This window comes from Leuciscus leuciscus, assembly GCF_965113295.1.
Source record: "Leuciscus leuciscus genome assembly, chromosome: 5".
NCBI lineage: Eukaryota > Metazoa > Chordata > Actinopteri > Cypriniformes > Leuciscidae > Leuciscus > Leuciscus leuciscus.
In genome coordinates this window covers 50,640,125-50,663,755 of record NC_138729.1, presented here as the reverse complement: position 1 = coordinate 50,663,755, position 23,631 = coordinate 50,640,125, and the positions used below count along the sequence as shown (strand labels likewise).

The window sequence follows — 23,631 nt, the reverse complement described above, 5'->3', positions numbered from 1 at the left end:
ATAATGACAGTGGTTATGGTTCGGTTTTCAGAAGCAAAATGCTATGGTTACTCCCACAGACGAATGCGATTACGCGTCTATTTCCCGCCAGGTGAAAACGCGCGCTCATCGTTTGTGGTTAATGAAACGTAAAAACGACGTAAAACGAGCAACAAAAATGATGCAATAAGAATGTATTTGGAAAATTAAGTCACACTCAAAAAAAAAAAAATGTCTCAGTGTTAGATAACCCAATTTCATAATAATTATGAATAATCGACACAAATGCCTCTGGATTAAAGATGTTAAAACATATTAATCTCTTGTTTAGATGTTAGACTTCCTGCTCACTATAGGATCTAAAGACAGTTTTAAACACTGACGCTTTGAAACAGTGTATTGTGAAATGATATCCTACATGACTTGACAAACACTCCTCAAAACAACGTGGAGTGTTGAAATTGAAGACTGATTGATAAAGTATTGTGTGACTTTGTGTTTGTTTGTGCTTAGTTGAACATGTTGATATTAATGTGATTACAACACATTGAAAATGAAGAAGTTGGTGAAGAGGAAAGATCCGACAGCATTTGATATAATTTGCATAACATTCTGATGTTATAAGTGTGACTGCAGTGTCCATATATACTTTCTAGGGCACATGAATGTATGCCAATAACAAGTCAAAAGGCTCAAGGTCTCCATACAAGAGCTAAAATTAGACAAGTGCATAGAACATGCAAACAAACACTTTAATCTTCTTCGTATAATCATTATCAATCACTTAGTAATGTCGTGAAGAGGTTAAAGAGCCAGGACTGAAAGGTCTTCTTCATTGTTGATTCATTAACTATTGTGCTCTTTATCACAGCTTCAGTCCCTGTGGGGGAACCTGAGGTTAAGTGGACTGTAAATGACTTTTCATTAAAGCATCTGTAACTAAATGGCACCTTAAGTGCTACTAATGAAGCTAATAGGAATATTTACATGCTGGAATGAAGAGTAGCTTCGAACATAGTGGACCAAAACCAAAATAAAAAGATAATTAAATCAATGAAATAACTATTAGCAAACAGTATTCTTATTTCAAAATGCACACTCTTTGCGTCTAATCAAATGTGAAAACGTCTCTGTTTAAAGTTTGTGAATTACATGAATTAGGCTACGTAAATGTTAGCCTATATTTTCAAATCGAAATGGCTAAACGTGCCCAAGAATGTTTAGTAGCATGCATCACATTACCTTTGGCTGTTTAACATTCCTATCATAAAACGGTTGTCAGATATTTAAAGGGACAGTTCACCCAAAATGTTTAATTCTGTCATAATTTCCTCAAGCTGTTCCAAACTTGTATGAATGTATTTCTTCTATAGAATACAAAAGAAGATATTGTGAAGAATGTGGGTAACCAAACAGTTGATGGACTTCCATAGTAAGGAGAAAAAAAAAATAAAATAAAAAAAAAAATATATATATATATATATATATATATATATATATATATATATATATATATATATATATATATATATATCATGAAAGTCAATGGAGCCCATCCATGGTTTGATTAACCATATTCTTTAAAATATATTATTTTGTGTTCAACAGAAGAAAGAAATTCATAAATGATGACAGAATTTTCATTTTTGGGTAAACTATCCCTTTAATGTTTACTTAGATTTTACCTCACACTCTTTCACCGCTAAAATGTGAACAGTAAAGCCCCGCCTTCCTTGATTTGATTGGCCCTTTCAGTCATTCTGACATTGACAAGTGCTGTCAAAAAAACTAAATGGAAAAGTGACTGATCTGAAATATTCTTCAAGTAGCCTAACCTTCTGACTCATGAAGTCCACGACTGACACAAGAAATGCTTTACAAATAAGCTAATAATAATTAGACTCAGAATGACACACAGACACACACACACACACACACACACACACAAGGAACACACAAGGAATTTGTCTTGGTGAAAGAAGCTTCCAGAGCAGAAAAGAGTACAGACATACAAAGGATAAGGCAGTAAAAAGGGAATATAACACAATAATAAAAAAAAGACAGTAACATTATACAAAAGATGCATTACTAAAAATATAGAAAATAAACAATAGATGGATAAAAACGTGTTTTGGAATGTTTCTCTGTCAAAATGCATTATGAGATCGTCTTAACCACAACGATGATTGCTGTCTTGCGATGACAGACACGACAGACACGAAGGTGTTTTCTGCAGTCAGTATGAGCTAACCTCAGCAAACAGAAGCCTGAACGCAGACATACCAAACGGCTTAACATGTTTGCCTGTACAGTAAGTGGCAAAATGCCAGATCAGGTATAACTCAATCTTGCTGTCTAAATAAGGAAACTCTCTTTCTGTAACTAGCAGATTTTGAAACCTTTTCCGTGTTCAGATGATATTTATCGCGCGCGCGCACACACACACACACACACACACCGATCGAGTGTGTGACTCACAGCAGATAATATCACGGCAGGAATTGTGTTTTGGTTTACGTGTATGAAACCGTATTATCTTAGCTTTGTGTTTATTCCACGGCTGCAGCGTTGAGTCTTTGGCATTACATGTTACTTTGTTCCTCGTGCGGCTCTGAAGATCAAAAGCTGTGTGTTCATTTATATCAGCCAGGTATTGTTCTCAGTCTCCACTGACCGCACGCTTATGATAGCCCACACCAATGATACCTGCTCGTTTCAATCCAAACGACGTCGAAGTCATCTTTACAGCACTTTATACAGACTGTTTCAATGCAGCTTCACAGTGAGAAACTGGTATAGAATCAATGATGCAAACTTCATTAAAGCTACAATATGTAATTTTTTTCTTTTCTTTTTTTTTATGCCGCTAGGAGTCGCTAACCTCTTCCAATAACAAAGGCGTCGGTTGATGACGCATAAGCGGAATTATGGAACTTATCGTCATTCTGAAGGATCTAATAATGTTTATGGATGAGTGAATACATTGATGTTTTTATCATGACTGTGGGATGAAGCAGAGCGCGAGTGCTAATGAGAGACAGATCTCAGCGCCACACGCGAGTCCCGCGGATATAAAGGAATAAGGACATTTCATTCTACCAAACTAACTTACCCGCTAGTGTTATTCTGTGTTAGTTTGTCTGTATGAGACTAGCAGTGAGCGAGATCAACATTAGAATAACATACTGATCATATTCTAACATTTCATCATGTTGAGCTATATAATATTGATTAGTTTAATGTACATTTGCGCGTCTCCGTCAAGTGGAAGTTAGCCGCGGACGCTAGCTCTCGGCATCTCGAAAACGCCACGCTGATATTGATCCTCGTTTTAGTTCTCCTTTTGTCCCAAAGTCTGCTTGCCATGATCCATAATGTTTGAACGAAACAACAACAGCGCGAGCGTGCGCTAGACGTAACGCAGTTGTCCACGTCGGTCGCCATGGTTACTATGGCAGTACGAGTGGAAACCAGGGATAACGCGGATATTACGTCATTGACCCGCGACAAGTGAACAGGGACGATCCATTATTTAAAATGGGAGTTTCTCTGAAATTAAAAATCTTTGGGAACTTTAGGGATATTGTAAGAACACAACTGCAGGAAATATGTCACACTGTGCAAGTGATTTTTGGATATTTTACTAAATTGCAGCTTTAAGGCTCAATGCAACAGTGTGCATCAATCTATACGAGTTAATGAAATGATTCAACTAACAAACTACACTGAGTTGGTGAAACAGCATTAACACACATTTTTAGGTTGATTACTCCGACTAACTCGTGGCCCTGGAACCAATTAATCTTGTCTCAGTTAAAATCAACAGCTACTGCACATAGCCTACTGAAAATAACTTGCATGACATTTAAATTGAATGAATAAGATATAACTTGTCCCCAAAAGACCAAAAACCACGATAAAGTCAATGCATTAAATACTCACAGGTCTTTCCCTTTATTAATGAGACCCAATAATGCATGCTGGGAACTAGAAATCCACTGAAGTTATCAAGACAACTTCATTAAGTTACAACAACTCGATTACAAAAACAAATTGCAAAAATTCCACAATTTTAAGTTGTAAAGAACTCATCAAAATAAGGTTTACATTTTTAACACTAAACATTCTTAAATTAAGATACATTTACAATCAGGCAAAATTATGATAGACATTAAACCGGCATTATGCTTAAAACAAACAACAACAAAAATTGCCAATGGGGTCGAAAAAATGAACTTAACTTCTGACCCGATAGCTTTATACTTTTTTTTCTTGTCTGAAGTATAAATTCACTTAATTTTAATGCTTTTTTCAGAAAATATGACTTGTTATCTTGTGTAAATGTGTTCTGGTTAAACATTTTAGAAAACAAGACAAGAATACAGAGGAAGAAACTTGCATTTATTCAAGTAGTTGTATCAGGTCCTCTAAATGTGAAAGTTGAACATTTTCATTGAGAAATGCAATGTTTATAAGTTGACGAATAAGCATGAAAGTCTTTCAAGAGGATGCTACTGTGAGGGAAATGACATCATCTGCATCACACAATGGGAGATGATAAACACGGGTGTGTTTTGATCACAGTCTTACGCTGATGTCCTCACATTCCTGGCCTCATGTGGAGAAACTGGGATGCTTTGGCTTTCGCTGCTTGTTCACACGTTGGGTTTGTTTGTGAGGCCGATTATCATGTGCCCGCAGAAGGAAACGGCATCACAGATGAGGTAGAGAGACCTGCCGCCGGCGGTGCCATTTTACTGGCACTTCCTTCACCTTCCAATCTGTGGGACCGAACTTAGAAATAACAACCCGACCCATTCGTTTCAATGAATATTTGATTTCGGAGATAGGGCCAAAATATTTGTTCCACCACCAAGGTGGAGTCGTGCGTCTCCATTGTGAAATATTAATAAAATAACAAGAAGAATGTGACCCTTGCGATGCTATGAGCAGATAGCAGAGGACAGATAGAGAGATTTGTGTCTTTCCAGCTCTCGAACAATAGAAAAGCAATTCCTGTGTATCAGAAGCGATTGAATGGCGGAGAATAACAGCTAATGGATCGGAGACGTGGGAACAGCTCTTTGTTTGTGAGGGAGAAAAACCAAACAAGCTAACAATCGAGGACGAGTTTAATAAACATGAAATGATGAAGTTGATTGACACCGTGACTAAAAACAAGTTTTGTGCCAAACATGTGAACTATATTAAGCTTGATGAGGCTTTGTGAAAATGATCAAAAATGCTAAAGGTATATTTTAAGTATGAAAAATGAATACCTTATAGGAACATGGTAGTATACTTAAAGTGCAAAAGTAACATGTAAATAGTAAAACTATTAGTATGATATTAAGCTATCTTAAAGAAAACAAGTACTTGCAGTATAAACTGAGAGTACACTTAAAAAAGTGTAATTTTATAAACTAAAAAAGTATTTAACTAGTAAACTATCAGTATACCTATAAGTTCACTTGTAGTATAGTTATACTTTTACACTTAAAAGTATACTTTTCTACACAAAAAAGTGGGACAGTTACAAATACACAGTAAAAAATATTTTCATGATTTGTTATCACAACATTTTATCTTTTGTCAAATCAACTTTCCCATAACACAATATTTTGAGTTTCTATTCATTAAACCAATCTCCTTTGTTGTATTAACTACAATTTTTTATTTCAATGAACTCACATTTTTAAGGCAACCAGGTAACTTACCTTTTTAAGTTAAACCAACAATACTTTTATACAGTGTAGTACATTGACATTAGTATCTTTAAGTATGCTTAAATATAGCCCACTTAAACTTTACTAAAGTATATTGTAAACTGATGTGGACGTCTTTTCTTACAATATCAAAAATGCTAGTACAGTTAAAGGTATATTTTAAGTATAAAAATTAATACCTTATAGGAACATAGTAGTATACTTAAAGTGCAAAAGTGACATATAAATAGTAAAACTATTAGTATGATATTAAGCTATCTTAAAGAAAACAAGTACTTGCAGTATAAAACTACTAAACTGTGAGTACACTTAAAAAAGTGTACTTTTATACACTAAAAAAGTATTTAACTAGTAAACTATCAGTATACCTATAAGTTCACTTGTAGTATAGTTATACTTTTACACTTAAAAGTGTACTTTTCTACACAAAAAGTGGGACAATTACAAATACAAGTATACTACTTGTTATTTGTATACTTGTATTTTATTATTTTATTTTATTATGTAAAATAATATACACTGTAATAAAATATTTTCATGATTTGTTATCACAACATTTTATTTTTTGTCAAATCAACTTAGATAATTAATTTGGTTCCCATAACACAATATTTTGAGTTTCTATTTATTAAACCAATCTCCTTTGTTGTATTAACTCAATTTATTGAGTTTTTATTGAGAGTGAGTTTTATTAACTCACATTTTTAAGGCAACCAGGTAACTTACCTTTTTAAGTTAAACCAACAATACTTTTATACAGTGAGTACATTGACATTAGTATCTTTAAGTATGCTTAAATATAGCCCACTTAAACTTTACTAAAGTATATTGTAAGTGTAAGTTGTAATGTGGACGTCAAAGATCTCAAAAATGAAGTTTATTACAGCATGGCAGTGGCAAGGTACACGAAGCACCTTGGGTTCACCAATTGATGATGACCATTTGCTCAGGATGTGATCAACCCAAATGGTGAAGAAACAATATAACTTGACTTCCTTCATCTCTATGATAATTAAGCCATTTTGGGGATGAGCTCATTCTAAAATATATTTTGGAGAGGAATCTGGGTCGAGGCAGACCAAAAGTTCTTACAATATCTAATAAAATGAGCTTGAAGTATACTTCTTTTTTGTAAGGGTCTTTAAAGAGGTGTGGACGGCTATTATCTATCTCAGATTATATTTCAGAGAGATCTCAAAAGTGTCTCAGATTTGCCAAGTTATCAACGTCTGCTTTCAAAACTCAAGAGATCTCAATATGATCTCTAACATTTCTTATCCAGTGATCGGAGCGGCTTCACATGTGTCACTCGTACTGGATGACATTAATTGACTCGTTTGTGTCTTTTTATTTCTCCCATAAGAAACTTTCGGAGAATCACGACATCATCTAAGGCTCAAAAGTTAAACAAATGAGAACCAAGTGCAATTTCCAAGCAATAACATTTGGGTCATCAGTGACATTTCTCTTTAATTCCTAAAATAACAGGATCTCATTGAGGAGATGTAGGGTCATGAAATCAAGTCACGACTGAGTAACTTCTTACAGAAGTCGCCAGATAGACTTCAAAACATCCCGTTCGTTATTTCTGAATGTGTCCATGAAGATAGTTGTCTTATTATTAACAATTCTCATAACAGTTTAATATAATCTGTGTTCATTGTGAGCGACCGGGAGAGGTTTTCCTGCTGGACGAGACAATAGAATGAAGTCACAAGAACTTGTTTAATACGCTAATAAACAAAAGTTTGGAATAATTCAGATTTTTTTATGTTTTTGAAAGAAGTATCTTCTGCTCTTACAAAAAAACTGTCAAAACAGTAATACTGTGAAATATTATTACAATTTAAAATAACTGTTTTCTATTTGAAAATATTACAAATTTAATTTACTCAATTATTATTGGTGGTCAGTTATTAATAATAGTTCTTATTATCAATGTTAAAAACAGTTTTTGATCCTTCATATTTTTTGGGGGGAAAATTCAGGATTCTTTGATGAACAGAAAGTTAAAAAGAGCAGCATTTATTTGAAATCGAATATTTTGTAACATTATAAATGTCTTTACTGTCACTTTTAAACTACATAAAGGATTAGTTCACCTTCAAAAAATGTTTTGCTGATAATTTACTCACCCCGATGTCATCCAAGATATCCATGTCTTTCTTTCTTCAGTCGAAAAGAAATGAAGGTTTTTGAGGAAAACATTCCAGGATTTTTCTACACAGAATGGACTTCAATGGCAACCAACTATTCCAATGTTCAAAGAACTCTCAGTGCAGTCTCAATGCAGCTTCAAAGTCTCGACACGATCCCAGTCGAGAAATAAGAGTCTTATCTAGTGAAACGATCGGTCATATATATATGAAAAAAATATATATATCATTTTTAACCACAAATGCTCGTCGTGTACCATCTCTGAGATGCGCCACGTATTGCATCATCACGTTGGAAAGGTCACGCATCACGTCATCTATCTGAGGTATTTGTCTGTGTTCTCCGGTTCAGAAAGGAGGGAAGGGCGAAAAACTCCATCAAATTTTCTCCTCCAACTTCAAAATCGTCGGACATCTTTGTTTTAATTTATTTTTATAATATTTTTTTTTTTCGTGACCTTTCCAACGTGATGACGCAATGCGTGGCGCATCTCAGAGATGGTACAAGACGGGCATTTGTGGTTAAAAAGTATATATATGTTTAAAAAAATTAAGAAAATGACGATCGTTTCGCTAGATTAGACTCTTATTTCACTGGGATCGTGTCGAGACTTTGAAGCTGCATTGAGACGGACATTTGAACCTCCTTTGAACATTGGAATAGTTGGTTGCCATTGAAGTCCATTCTGTGTAGAAAAATCCTGGAATGTTTTCCTCAAAAACCTTAATTTCTTTTCGACTGAAGAAAGAAAGACATGGATATCTTGGATGACATCGGGGTGAGTAAATTATCAGCAAACATTTCTTTGAAGGTGAACTACTCCTTTAATGCATCCTTGCTTAATTAAATTATTTTCATGGTCCACACAAATATTGAGCAGCAACAAGTTTTTTCAACATTGATATAATAATAATAAATGTTTCTTGAGCATCAAATCATCATATTAGAGTGATTTCTGAAGGATCATGTGACACTGAAGACTGGAGTAATGATGCTGAAAATTCAGCTTTGATCACAGGATATAAATTACACTTTACTATATATTCACATTGAAAATGGCTGTTTTAAATTGTAATAATATTTCAAAATTTTTCTGTTTTTACTGTATTTTTAATCAAATAAATGCAGCCTTGGTGAGCAGAAGAGACTTCTTTCAAAAAAAAATTTTTAATAAAAAAATTATTCCAAACTCCAATCATTGCACCACAAATGCCCAGAGGATCAAAAGACAAATGCAACAACAAAAAAAAATCTAAATAAAGCATTTTAATTAACTACCTAATCCTTTCTCCTCATCCAGACTGGTGCTACCAGACGCAGGTCAGCTGTCCATCCCACTGTAAAGGTGAGTTTCTGGAGAAACACCAGTCTCTTAATGTGCCGTTTCTAGACACGTCACTCTACACTAAAACTAAAAATCTAAACTAAATCTAATGCTAGTCTCTGTGTTGTTCTCAGGCCCAGACAAATGGAGTGAAGTGAACGCAGAATGTGGGAAAACCAGACAGTCTCCGATCAACATAGTGACGAAGAAAACCAAGCTGGACGAGAGACTGACGCCGTTCAAGTTCACCGGTTACCAGGAACTATTCGAGAGCACCATGAAGAACAACGGCCACTCGGGTCAGAAAACACACACCACACACACTTCATGACTGATGAACAGCACGCAGATCAAATCACTTCTGTTACACTTCAGTCAACTCATTCAGTGTTCAGTGAAGCAGCTCGAGGGGCGGCACCAAGCATGCATTTGAAAATCTCACTGCATGCAATTGGATAACACTACGACCAATCACAACAATAAACCCTATACGCTACCAGTGAAGCTAACTGGTAGATTAGACTCTTGCCGTATCCGGTCGGCAAAACAGCAAAAACGCCCTTCTTGCAAAGGAACGATTCGAGCGTCTTCTGTTCCTCTTTTAGATAAAAAGTCTAACTCGTTCATTGTAGCGGCCAAAGCCGTTTCAAACAACTGGTGTTCATCCATAGTTATCTTACAATGTTTACTAATGACTTCGACGTCACAGCGCTGTCGTCATCTCGCCTCTGGCCCGCCTATATCAGATAACCCGATGTGATTGGTGCAGCTCGGATAGAGGGGCATATTTAATCTCTGGCCCGCCTATATCAGATAACCCGATGTGATTGGTGCAGCTCGGATAGAGGGGCGTATTTAATGAGCATCATTACTCGACACCAGAGTAACTCGCTGAGCAAATTCAACTTGTGCTCTCGCGAGAACTCTGGATTTCCAGAGTAATTGGTGTGATTAAAACACTTGAGTTTTGCCATAGACTCGTCCCAGCGTCTAGAACACAACTGATGCTTCTTCAAGCGTCTCCATGTTTGAAAAACTTAAAGCTCCATTCGGACGGGACTAGTTTAACATGGAGAGGAGGGGTAAAGTCATTATCACCAGAGCTTCTCTGTGATTGTAGTCCCGTCCGAATGTGCATCTCAGTGATCATCACGGACAATGTCAGTAAAGATTACGGCGACTTTTACCTTCAGTAAAAAGGTCCAGAAAAATGAGCTCAGGTGATACTAATCCTGTGCGAATACACCCGCTGTAAATATGTACGTAAATATTTCATCATTTCCTGTTTAAAAGTAGTTTTCCGCGGTTTTTCAGAGTATGGAGACGCTTGAAAAAGCATCAGTTGTGTTCTAGTCGCTGGAACGAGTCTGTGGCAAAACTCAAGTGTTTCACACACACCATTCAGATCAGAGAGAAGATCGACAGCACTTGTTATAATCATCTTTTAGCATTAGGTAAGAGCCTATTACCAACACAATCCATTCTGAAGTTAATTAATACATAATTATAACTGTTTTATATATATAAATATAGGTTATGTGTGTTTGCGCACGTGATATCAGGAAGCAGCGTAACACACACATGACGACAGGAGTGACGGCGGTGTGTAAATCGAGTTCTCCCACTTCTGCTGCTGTTACTGAGATCTCTTATCCCGTGCGAATTGGCCATTAATATTACAGACATCCTGTGGTAAAATTACATCACTCCATCTACCCTGGTAAAGTTAATCCCGTCCGAATAGGGCTTTAGTTACTTTTTAAGGAAAGTAATACGTTAACGTTACGTTACTTTTTCTCACCTGGGCTAGGCTAGCTTGTTTGTTTTTTAGTAACAAAAAAAAGTTCAGTTTTTGGAAGAATAGGATGCAGGAGAAGAAAGCTGTGTCTGTGTTTGTATCAGCAGAAATGTGCATCTTTACTCAAACACTAAAATCACTCTCGTAGTAATAACTTACTGTCTTTTCCACCTCAGTTCAGGTCAGCATTCCCATCAAAGCCACCGTGTCTGGAGGAAACCTGGGAGAAACGTACAAGGCTGTGCAGTTTCACCTTCACTGGGGTTTAGATGGAGGGCCCGGATCTGAACACACCATCGATGGAGAGCAGTATCCAATGGAGGTGCGACATACTGTTGCGACTAAATCACAAATAAACGTTGTTTTTTAGCATACACAACGGGTACAGTGTGCGTGACGCAAATTTAGACACTGGAATAGGCTGGTATGTGCGCCGCCTGATTTTTGCGCATTTAATTTGTTTTGCATCAGTTGTTCCATCAGGTGGAAACAAAAAATATATATAAAGTACAGGTCAAAAGTTTGGAAACAGGAAACTTTTGAAAGAAGTCTCTAATGCTTATCAAGGCTGCGTTTATTTGATCAAAAAATACAGAAAAAAACCCAGTAATATTGTGAAATATTATTACAACTTAAAATAATAGTTTTCTATTTGAATATACTTTAAAAAATAATTTATTTCTGTGATGCAAAGCTGAATTTTCAGCATCATTACTCCAGTCTTCAGTGTCACATGTGACATCCAGTCTATCACATGATCCTTTAGAAATCATTCTAATATTCTGATTTATTATGAGTGTTGGACACAGTTCTGCTGCCTAATATATTTGATGAATAAAAGGTTAAAAAGAACTGCATTTATAAAAAAAAAAAAAAATAATTCTAATAATATAAATCTTCTTTACTATCACTTTTTATCAATTTAACTCATCCTTGCTGAATAAAAGTATTGATTTATTTCAAAAAAAGAAAGAAAAAAAAATTACTGACCCCAAATTACTGACCAGTCGTGTATATTGCTGTTACAAAAGATTTCTATTTTAAAAACATTTGCTTCTTTTATTTTTTTTATTTTTTTTTACTTTTTATTCATCAAAGTATTCTAAAAAAGTATCACAGGTTATGAAAAAATATTAAGCAGCAGAACTGTTTCCAACTTTGATAATGAATCATCATATTAGAATGATTTCTAAAGGATCATGTGATAGACTGGAGTAATGATCCTGAAAATTCAGCTTTGCACCACAGAAATAAATGATAATTTAAAGTATAATAAATTGAAAACCAATTATTTTAAATTGTAATTATATATCACAATATAAAAAATAAATTTTGATCAAATAAATGCAGGCTTGATGAGCAGAAGAAACTTCTTTCAAAAACATTAAAAATAGTAATGTGTCCAAACTTTTTGGCCTGTACTGTATATATATTTTGGTAACACTTTATTTTACAGTGTCTTTGTTACATGTACTTACCATAGTATTAAGAGTAAATTATGCATAATTACATGCAACTAACCCTCAACCAAATCTTGATCCTACCCTAACCCTATGGTAAGTACATGCAATTGCTTAATATTACTCAGTACTTAAATATATAATTACACTGTAACAATGACACCTTAAAATAAAGTGTAACCATATATTTCTTTAACTGATAAAAATCTAAAATCTACCACCTTTAAAACACTGGTGGTCAAGAAAAACACCATCACGATAACACACACCACTACAATAATGCAACATAAAACCCTAATGGACTAAACTGATGAGAAAAACTAAGAAGCAACATTTATTTCAGTGAAAAGCACATCCGTTGTGAGAGGCCACACAGATGTTTCATGGCACGTCAATGTACGGTTTTATTTTATTTATTTTTTACAGTAAATTAGATGATTTTTTTTTTTTTTTTTTTTACTCTGTTAATTTAACAGTACTTTACTGAAACGTCCCATTAGATATATTACAGCGTTTCACTGTATAGAATAGGGTAATGTACTGTTAACCAATTAAAGAGGTTTTTAACCATAGGATTTTTAGGGAACATTTACTCGACAACAATGTATTAAAAAACGGAAACGTTTTTTCCTTTGCATTTTTTGGCGAACGGGCTACAGCATTAAAAAGTTTAACGCATAAAAAGTTTTCCATTTTTAATTGAAAACGGTGTCGTGGAAACGGCCCCATAGACTTTAATTAATTCTTTCCCCGCCATTGACGGAATTGTATGGTTTTCCGTGTTTTCACTGTTATACAATAGGGGGCGCTATTGCACAACTTCTGAAAGAGTGCACAATCACCAGATCAAAAAACAGGTGAAAAAAGAGCAGAAACAAGCAATAAAAGCATTGCTTATGCACGTTGTAGTCTTTGAAATAAAACAAATTCTCAGCTTTATGTTCAAAAAGTTGCTCTTTTATGAATCTTATACCCACATTTAAGTGTTGATTAAAAAAAAAAATGCATAAAGCTCAAATAAAACGGTTATTTTGGTTTAAAAGAAGATGCTCTGTTCTTTTTTTTTGTGTAATATATTGCATGTTCGGATATTCATACAACAAAATATTCTGGGAGACATTACATTTTTGTGAAAATTGGCAATGTCTGGCAACTTTTTTTTTTCTTAATGCTGGCGGGGAAAGAGTTAAAAAACGGAAAACTTATTAATGCAAACTTTTGAAAACGGGTTTCAAAATGCACGTTTTTTAAAACTTATACTGTTCACAAAAACGTGAATTTGTGAAAACGGTGACATGCGTATCACGTGTTCAGTCTATAGGTGCGTAGTGTTTCGTTACATCGCCATCTACTGGCCTGGCATGAATAATACAGCGTTTTTAGTCTTTTTTGCGGATCCGTGTGAACAGCGCAAAAAACATTTTCATTTTTAGTACATCGTCATGTAAACGTATCCTAAATTGTTAAAATTACAGTGATTTATTATTATGAATAAATGGCATTATTTATTCTCTCACCAGCTGCATATTGTGCACATGAAAGACAGATACAACAGACTTGAAGATGCACTCAAAGATCCTTCTGGAATCGCTGTGTTGGGATTCTTCTACGAGGTTTGATACGCACATGCTTTAAAATGCAGAGTTTGCTAAGAGAATTTATATGATGAAAAACCTCAATAACGTCACTTCTATCCGGCAGGAGTCAAGCAGCTCAAACAAAAAGTACGACCTCTTCACAACCGCCCTGCGCAGCGTCCAGAACACAAGTAAGTTCTGAACGAACACTTCTGAAATATTACAGGAATATTTCATCTGTGGCATGCTGTCGATTAGCACAGACAATCATTTTGACTTGGTTTAAATATGTGCACTTTGTATTTTTGATACTCGTGCATTCATTTCCATGCTCCATCTTTCATCGCTGTAAATGCATAATATAAACAACAAAAGAACAATGATGTGGCACATCGACGTCAGAATAAATATATCCTGGAATATTCTCTTAAAAGTGAGTAATCTCTCTTAAAAGTGAGTAATCTGCTCAATGTTCAACTAGTTTGCAGTGTGTCGGTTTAATGTTCAGAATCTCAGTCAGTTATTAGTCGTTTGACTTCCGCTGTGACGCTTTCAGAACATTGATCTGTTTGTTTGAGCCGATTATGACTCAACCAATGACGTGAGTTTGAGGGACAATATACAGATTTGTAAATGAATGTTATCTTTATTTTTCATTATATAGCCTAGTTCCGTTTGATGCTGTTAGTGGCACAGAAATCACACACTTCACCTTCAGATCAACAGTTGTAGATCAATTTTATTTATTTTATTTTTTTATTAATATGCAATACCTAGAAAAAAACAACGATCTACATGGGAACTTTCCACATACACTCGTGGTCAGAATTATTGCCATTCTTGGTAAATATGATCAAAGGAGGCTGTGAAAATAAACCTATCCAGCCATGACTTCGTATAAAGTATAAATATGAGGAAACTCAAAGGCAAAATTCTCTTAATCATTCATCACAACGAGTAAAACCAAAGAATATAGTTCTGAGAAAGATTGTTGAGCTTCATAAAATAGAAAGTGGCTGTAAGAGAATAGCTAAAGCATTGAAAATTACCATTACCATATTAATGGCCACCATCAGGGCCATAATTAAGAAGTTCTAATCAACTAAGATTGAAGATCGTGTGATTAATGCATGGTGAGGAAGATAGTTCGAGTGGCCAAAGAGACAGATGGAGATTTGCAGAAATTAGTTGAGTCTTGGGGTCCGAAAATCTCATAAAAAATATCAAACAGCACCTACATCTCCTCATGTTGTTTAGGAGAATCCTTGGCTCTCAACTCCAGCATATTCAGTTGTCAGACACGACTGGACCTTCAAATGGGACTGGGTTTTATGGTCAGATGAAACTAACAAAAAAAAAGAGCTTGTTGGCAGCAAACACTCAATATGGGTTTGGTTTGAACAGGGATAAAGACCCTGCCCAAAAAATCAAATAATAATAATTATCCTAGTCCACTTAGCGTTCACATTGGTATTTTAACACCAAACCTAAATCACATAGGAATACGTTCACAACCTGATTGGTCGGCACATGGGTCATTTTTTTGAAATTGAGATGCATGCATCACATGTAAGCTGAATAAATAAGCTTTCCATTGATGTATGGTTTGTTAGGATAGGACAATATTTGGCCGAGATACAACTATTGAAAATCTGGAATCTGAGGGTGCAAAAAAATCGAAACATTGAGAAAAACGCCTTTAGGGCCCTATTTTAACGATCTGAAACGCAAGTATCAAACGTGAAACGCAAGTAATTTTGTGGGCGGATGTCGGGCGCTGTTGGCCCGAGATCCGCCCACAAAATTACTTGCGTTTCAAGTTTCCTATTATATAGGAAAAAATAGGAACGATGTGGGTGCAAGATGAAGCCTTTAAAGTTGTCCATTTATGTTGGCGATTGTGCTGCATTCACTCACAAAAATAAATGTTTTATATATTTATGGTAGGAAATTAACTAAATATCTTTATGGAACATGATCTTTACTTAATATCCTAATGATTTTTGGCATAAAAGAAAAATCGATAATTTTGACCCATACAATGTATTGTTGGCTATTGCCACAGAGATACCCGTGCGACTCGTGACAGGTTTTGTGGTCCAGGGTCACATATTTCACGATGGAACTTACAGAACTTCCAGAACAATGCTGTGTTCTGGCCTAAAGGCCCTCGTTGTATGTGCGTTGTATATACCATACGATATATACGGTATTTTGACCAGCTGATAACTCCTGAAGAGCTTATAAAATGAGTCCAAACAGCGTCAGGAATCCCTCAGTCACACACTAAAGAAGATCTGCTGTGAGGAGACGCGGTTCTGATGCCTGAACTGAACTGTGATGGGCAACATCACGACTATGACGAGAAAAGACAGGTGCGCTTGAGCCTTCTGTCCTTTTTAGGGTCGCATCTTGGGACATCATGTCCTGTTTTTGGTTTATTTACATGTCTTTGGTTTGTGTTGCGTTCATATTTTATTCGAACCGCACTACAGTTAGTTTGGAAGTGGAGCGAGACCCATCTTTTCAGCGTCTTGTTTCGGCGCACCAGGGTTCGGATGGCAGCGTTCACACTTATTCAAATGAACCGCACTAAGGGCCCTATCTTGCACCCAGCGCAAATTACTTAATACACCGGCGCATGTATCATTCCTATTTTGCACCCGACGCACAGCGGACTTTTCCCTCCACAGACGCACGTCGGTAAATTAGGGAATGAACTTGCGTTCCCGGGGGTGGTTCAGCGCAAAGAGGAGGAGTGTTCCAGTGCAAACGTTCCCTGGTGCTATTTTGCAGTTTCAGAAAACAATTCCGCCACTGACCAGGAAAAACCTCGTCTAAAGTCAGTGGTTCAGATGCTATTTTAAGGGCGCATGCTTGGCCATAATGTAGAGTGTGCACAACGCACATACACTTTGATTCTCTCATCTACACATAAGCAGCAGTTTTCATTTTTGCAAACCATACATAATTACAAGGAAAAATATTCCACATGAGGAAATTCCATCATTGTGGTGTCCATGAAGATGTGAAAAAATAGGCATAAATCTAGCTTACACATTTACCCAAATTATTATACGCCTGTTTAACCGAAGCTAATTTGTGTGTGTTTCTCCATCCCCGATGTCACTTCTCTGTGTTTTACGGCCCTGATGAGAACGTCGGTCTCCTCGGCTGTGAACCGCTCCTGGCGTGCGTCTGGCAAATCCGCCGTTATAATAGCAATCCGCCATGGAACAAGCGCGCCTGCTCTTAAAGGGAATGTGAGATGACGCTCTGATTGGTTTATTTCACGTTACGCCCAAACCACACCTATGAATAATGAAGCTACTTCAGACCAACACATTTTAGATTTGAGTCATTTATCCCGCCGGTATAATAGCAACAGCGCCCAAGACCCGCCCACAAAGTTACTTGCATTTCGCGTTTGATCGTTCAAATAGAGCCCAAGATGAGCAATCGCACCAGAGTTCGCTTTAATCCAACAAAACATGCCAAGTGTGAACACACCCTATAAGTACCCCATGCCCACAGTTAAATATACTGTCCTGCTGGATATTTAATGTTGTGGAACAATTTTTCTGCTGGAGGTCCTGGACTTCTTATTCAGAGACATGGCATCATGGATTCTAGCAAATACCAACATATAAAACTTTACAGCCTCTGCTAGAAATGTTATAATGGGCCGTGGTTGGATCTTCCATCAGGACAATGATCCAAAAACAAACGTCAAAATCAACACAACATTCCCCAAACCGGAACCCTATAGAAAACCAAAAAGGAGAGTGTATCAACATAGACTTGGGAATCTGGAGAGATTCTCTATCGAGGAATGGTGTCTGATCTCCAAACTCTTTTCATTATAGAATACGAATCACAGCTGTTATCTTGGCAAAAGGAAGTAGCAAAAAGTAAAAAGTTGAATAAAAGGGTGCCATTCATTGTGGCCAATGTGTATTAGAGAAAATTTTCCTCCATTTTCAATTGTTAAACTTCAATGAAAGGTTAGATCTTTGAGATTGTCAAAAGGATTTACAATGCAGATTTATTTTCACAGGCTCCTTTAATCATATTTGCCAAGGGTGCCAATAATTCTGACCAGGACTGCATATTTTGCATTGTTTTCCAGGATAGCAAATAATAATGACTGCAGACTAAAGAGACGCAGGTCAGTGTAATGAAGAACGACGCTTGATCTAAAGATCACTGCCAAAACACAGCACATTGGTTAAAGACATCCGTCTAGTGTGTGTTTACATTGAAAAACAATGGAAAAGTAGTGCAGAGGAATGCAACAACGTGTTCTGTGTGAATGAACAGCCTCAAAATTGAACGCTCTCTGAATAACTCTTTTTGATTTGAACAGATGGAAACACGACCCTTCGCAAGATCTCTCTGAATCAGCTCATTCTGTCTGAGGGGAACATGACGAACTATTACCGGTACGACGGGTCCCTGACCACACCGGGCTGCACCGAGGCTGTGGTGTGGACGGTGTTCGAGAACCCCATTCCCCTCGACAGAGAACAGGTACGACACGCTGGCTTCACATGCGATCGGGAATACTGAGTTGCCTAGTTTTAAAAATTCAACTCGTACAATTTTAGTCGTTTCTGAGAGGGATGGACAATCAAATTTAAACATTGCGGAGGAGAGAACTAGAGACTGTTCAGTTGTATTCATATTTTGGTAACACTTTACAATAAGGTATCATTAGTTAGCATTAGTTAACATGAAATAATAATGAACTGCACTTCTACAGCATTTATTAATCTTTGTTAATGTCAATTTCAACGTTTACTAATACATTATTAAAATCTAAAGTTTTATTTGTTAACATTAGTTAATGCACTGTGAACTAACAGCTGGATTTTTATTAACTAACATTAACAACGATTAACAAATACAGTTACAAATGTATTGCTCATGGTTAGTTCATGTTAGTTAATACATTAACTAATGTTAACTAATGAATCTTATTGTAAAGTGTTACCCATATTTCTATATCTATATTGCTTTCCCTTACTTGTACAGTCCTGTATTTATGTAGACACTACAGGTCAAAAGTTTGGAATAATTAAGATTTCTTAATGTTTTTGAAAGAAGTCTCTTCTGCTCACCAAGGCTGCATTGAAATGCATGAAAATTGTGAAATATTATTGCAGTCTAAAATAACTGTTTTCTATTGTAATATATAGTCAAATATAATGTATTCCTGTGATCAAAGCTGAATTTTCAGCATCATTACTCCAGTCTTCAGTGTCACATGATCCTTCAGAAATCATTCTAATATGATGATTTGATGATCAAGAAACATTTCTGATTATTATTAATATTGAAAACAGTTGTGCTGCTTCATATTTTTTAGGAAACCATAGTACTTTTTAATTTTCTGGATTCTTTGATGAATAGAAAGTTCAAGAGAACAGCAATTTGTAACAGTATAAGCGTCTTACTGTTGTTTTTGATCAATGTAATGCATACTTGCTGAATAAAAGCATTAATTTAATATATTTTTAAATCCTAATAACTCCCAACCTTTGAATGGTAGTTGGTATCCATAAAAATATGAAGCAGTAGAATATTACTGTTTTTACTGTATTTATGATCAAATAAAAGCAGCCTTGGTGAGCAGAGGCTTTTCAAAAACATAAAAAAAATCTGAATCATTCCAAACTTTTGACAGGTAGAGTATAAATAAATAGCATATCGTATGTATTTTACACAGCAAGAATAGTATTTATTTTACCGAAACTTCAGAATCGACAGCAAGTTGACAATCTAGATACTGTGGTGAATTATACAATTGCACGGGTAATTTTTATATGGTTTATATTTCATTCAAAATCAACTGCAAGAATGAACATTGTATCCCCATATTGTTCACCCATACGCAAAAACAATCTTTTGATTCCGACTTGAATTTTGCAAAACAAGTTAATGCTCTGGTGAAAACTAGTTTCTACTACCTAAGATTAATTGCTAAGATAAAACCTATGCCCTCACTTAGATTGTATCATCCCTTTAATGGTTACCCATCAGATATCGGATCGACTTCAAGGTCTTATTAATAATTTTTTACATTTTAACTGATGTCGCTCCCTCTTATCTGTCAGATCTTGTTATTCTACACCAGCCAGTAAAGAATCTGAGATCGGACGATAACGTTTTGCTTCAGGTGCCGAAAAGGCGATCGTGCCCAGATTATGGAATAACTTGCATCCAGTTATTCTTACAGTATTTCATATATATATTCTTTAATATACTGATTTATTCTTATATACTTATATATATTCCAGTTATTATAACTTACTCCATCCGCTCTGCCCCCACTATGAATGCTTTTAAAACGGCTTTGAAGAAGCACTTTTACATCTTAGCTTTAGAGTCTGACTCAGGAGAGAACTAAATATTAGCATTTTATGTTGTTGTGTTTGTATTGTCTTTGTTTGGTTTTCTTGATTCACTTTGGGCTGCACTTGTTGCAGTAGAAATGTGCATTATTAGAAAATAAACTAATAATAATAATAAACTGATCATTTATGAAATATCGCGAGAGCATTTAAAGGGCCAGTGCACCCTAAAAAATGAACATGGTCTTAATTGATTATGATTTCACTTGTCTAACTTTAGTTAGTGTGTAATGTTGCTGTTTGAGCATAAACAACATCTGCAAAGTTACGACGCTCAAAGTTCAAAGCAAAGGGAGATATTTGCTTTTAAAGAAATGGCTTTTTAAGGACTACAACAAACGGCTGGTAGAGACTACACCACATTCCTCCCGGGTTAGTGACATCACCAACCCTAGAATTTACATAAACCCCGCCCCCTGAACACGATTTATAGATTATCAAGACAGAATATGCTAATCAATGACTAGAAGATAGACACATCAGCTTCATAAATTCATAAACTAACCATTCAGAAATGTCCTGTTGCTTCTACATGTTGTCACTTCTTCTTGAGTCTCTCCATCATTGTCTGACTCCGGTTTGAACATAAAAGGCTAAAAGTTTTTGAAATGTTCAGTGCATGTGTGTGTGAGGTAAAAGGACACGAACTCTTGAAGCTCCGCCCCCTGTGCCGGGAGCAGCAGCTCATTTGCATTTAAAGGGCCACACCCTCAAAAAGGGACAATTTTAGCAATTTGAACATGCTATATCAAAATATCTGTGGGGGATTTTGAGCTAAAACTTCACATACACACTCTGGGGACATCAGAGACTTATTTTACATCTTGTGAAAAGGGCATTATAGCACCCCTTTAAACCTGTATGACTATCTTTGATTATTATTATTATCTTCATACAGCTTCGTGCGTTTTCCGCCCTGAAGTTTCATGATGGGCAGCAAATGGTGAAAACCTTCAGACCTGTTCAGCCTCGTTACACCCGTGTGGTGTATCGGTCCAGTGGACCAGCGTTCACGGTCAGCATCGTTCTTCTCTTGGCCTCCATCAGCACAGCGCTCGGCCTGTCCCGTCTCTACTAGAGACAACCGACCCGTGACCTGCACAACTAACACAATGAGTTCTCATCCAATCAACGGACCAGCAGGATCAAACCACAGAGTCACGGCGTCTCAAACGCTGCCGACTCAATAAAACCACAAACAACCACTTCTACAGGAGTAGTTAGTGTAGAAACGATGGACTGCATGAGTAGAGTGACCATTAGACGTTTGCTCATAGCTATCAATAGGAACTGAACTAAAGCCTCGGATCCTCTGTGAAGGTCCGACGGGTGATAAATGCATGACCTTTATCTATTATAGACATCTGCCAAGACACATGCATATGCACACGTACACACACACACACACACACACACACACACACACACACACACACACACGGCTATATTTATGATGCTGGAAGGCTTTGATGTGACATGCTGGAAATGTGCATTGCAAATAAACACAACGATGATCAGCACTTTTCAAGAGAATGATGCAGAGGTCAAGGGTGAAAGGTCACAGAGCCTCGAGAATAGAGCAGAAAAAGCAAACACACAACTTTACATTTACTTGGATTGAATTTATACATTTTTAGGGCGTTTTTACACTCGAGTTCAAAAGAGTCAAACAAATCACAGGACTGAAATATACATGTTTTGTTTAAATAATGTGTGTGTATGTATGTATATATGTATACACACACACACACACACATATATATATATACAGTATATATATATATATACATATAAACAGCAAGTTAAATTACTCCATATACATATATTTATTATATCATGATATATATCTTAAAAGTTTTTTGTTGTTTTTTAAAGGGATCGGTGTTTGTTTGGGGCATTTACATGTAAAATGAGATTTGACCTTTCAGACCCCTAAAAACGAAGAGTGAAAACACCCCAAAGTCACTTTAAAAAAGGAACCAAGTACTTTGGCATTTCCAAGTTTAACCCAGACATGCATTGCTTCATTCAGACACATAAAAGATAGGTCAGCTAAGAAAAGCGTTATCTGTGGGAAGAGGTCGTTTTAAAATTAACTATGTACAACACAATTTCACAACACTTACACTCAGTGTTGGCATGATATTTACACACATTTGGACGTCTAAAGTCATGCATCTTGCGCGCACAAACTTAGTATGCTGTATATCAAACTGATTCTGTTCCAGTCTGTTGTGAGGACACATGACTTGTGTTTTTAAAATGTGAGGATGTTTAAAATGTGACGTATTGATGCTCTTGTTGGAGAAAATGAATATGAAGAACATATAATGTTAGTAGTATTTTGCCATAAAGACATTTCAGACTGTATAAGCAGGGATACGTGCAACTTCTGTACTCATGATCTACCTTATCTTTATGTTTAACTTTTTTTTTTTTTTTACACATTATGTATGTATGTTTGTATGTTTATCCGTTTGGCATCATTGCTGAAAGTGAATGAATCTGACCTCCTCTGGACACTGGAATCAATGAGCACCGTCTCCTATGTGCATATCGACAGATTATTCTTCATTAAATGTTGGTTTTGTCAACATGTCAGAATGCACTGATGATATTATGATGATGTAACTGCTGTATGATGTAGAGAATGCATTCCATTATAATAATAAAAATGTCTGCATTTCATTTTTAAATCAGTCTCGTGAATTCTTTTTTTATTTTTTTTTGATAACTAATTATTCCAAATAATTAAATAAAAGTTAAGCTCTATTGACTCTCAGTGTTCAACAATTTCCCCATTTCAATCTGCCCGTTTTTTAATTATGCATTTTAATATTTCATATTAATAAATGAATCAAAACACAGCATAGCTTAAAGGTCTTGTTAAGTGTTGTTATTGTTAACTTTAAAAAAAAAAATTGTTAATTGAAATAAAGCTGAAATAAAATACAATAAAATTGAAATATTATATGAAAAAAATTGAAATGTTGCCTTGGCAACTAACTGAAATAAATGAGTTGAATTACGACTGAAATGAGGGTTAAATCAAATAAAGCTAAATAGAAATATTGGTAACACTTTACAATAAGGGTTCATTAGTTCACTGCTTTAGTTTACATGAACTAAGAATGAACAAGACTTCTATAGCATTTATTAATCTTATTTAATGTTCATTTCAACATTTCCACATTATT

General features: G+C 35.8%; 1 protein-coding gene and 1 long non-coding RNA gene across 3 annotated transcripts in view; one reads left to right on the top strand and one right to left on the bottom strand.

Moving 5' to 3' along the window:
* ca4a (carbonic anhydrase IV a) overlaps positions 1-23,130 on the top strand; it is a 24,318-nt gene extending 1,188 nt beyond the window's left edge. The window contains exons 2-8 of the mRNA XM_082171301.1: positions 9,163-9,207; positions 9,321-9,485; positions 11,161-11,306; positions 13,965-14,057; positions 14,146-14,212; positions 18,388-18,551; positions 21,333-23,130. Coding sequence (XP_082027427.1) covers positions 9,163-9,207; positions 9,321-9,485; positions 11,161-11,306; positions 13,965-14,057; positions 14,146-14,212; positions 18,388-18,551; positions 21,333-21,512 — 860 coding nt within the window. The 3' untranslated portion in view covers positions 21,513-23,130. The remainder of the gene's footprint in view (positions 1-9,162; positions 9,208-9,320; positions 9,486-11,160; positions 11,307-13,964; positions 14,058-14,145; positions 14,213-18,387; positions 18,552-21,332) is intronic.
* LOC309499858 overlaps positions 1,537-23,631 on the bottom strand; it is a 55,111-nt gene continuing 33,016 nt past the window's right edge. Inside the window, exon 3 of one of the 2 annotated variants that reach the window (XR_014206370.1) lies at positions 1,537-4,760. This is a non-coding gene — a long non-coding RNA (uncharacterized lncRNA). Of the gene's footprint in view, positions 4,761-11,193; positions 11,326-23,631 lie in introns of those variants that run through there. The other variant, XR_014206371.1, reaches the window with a different exon arrangement.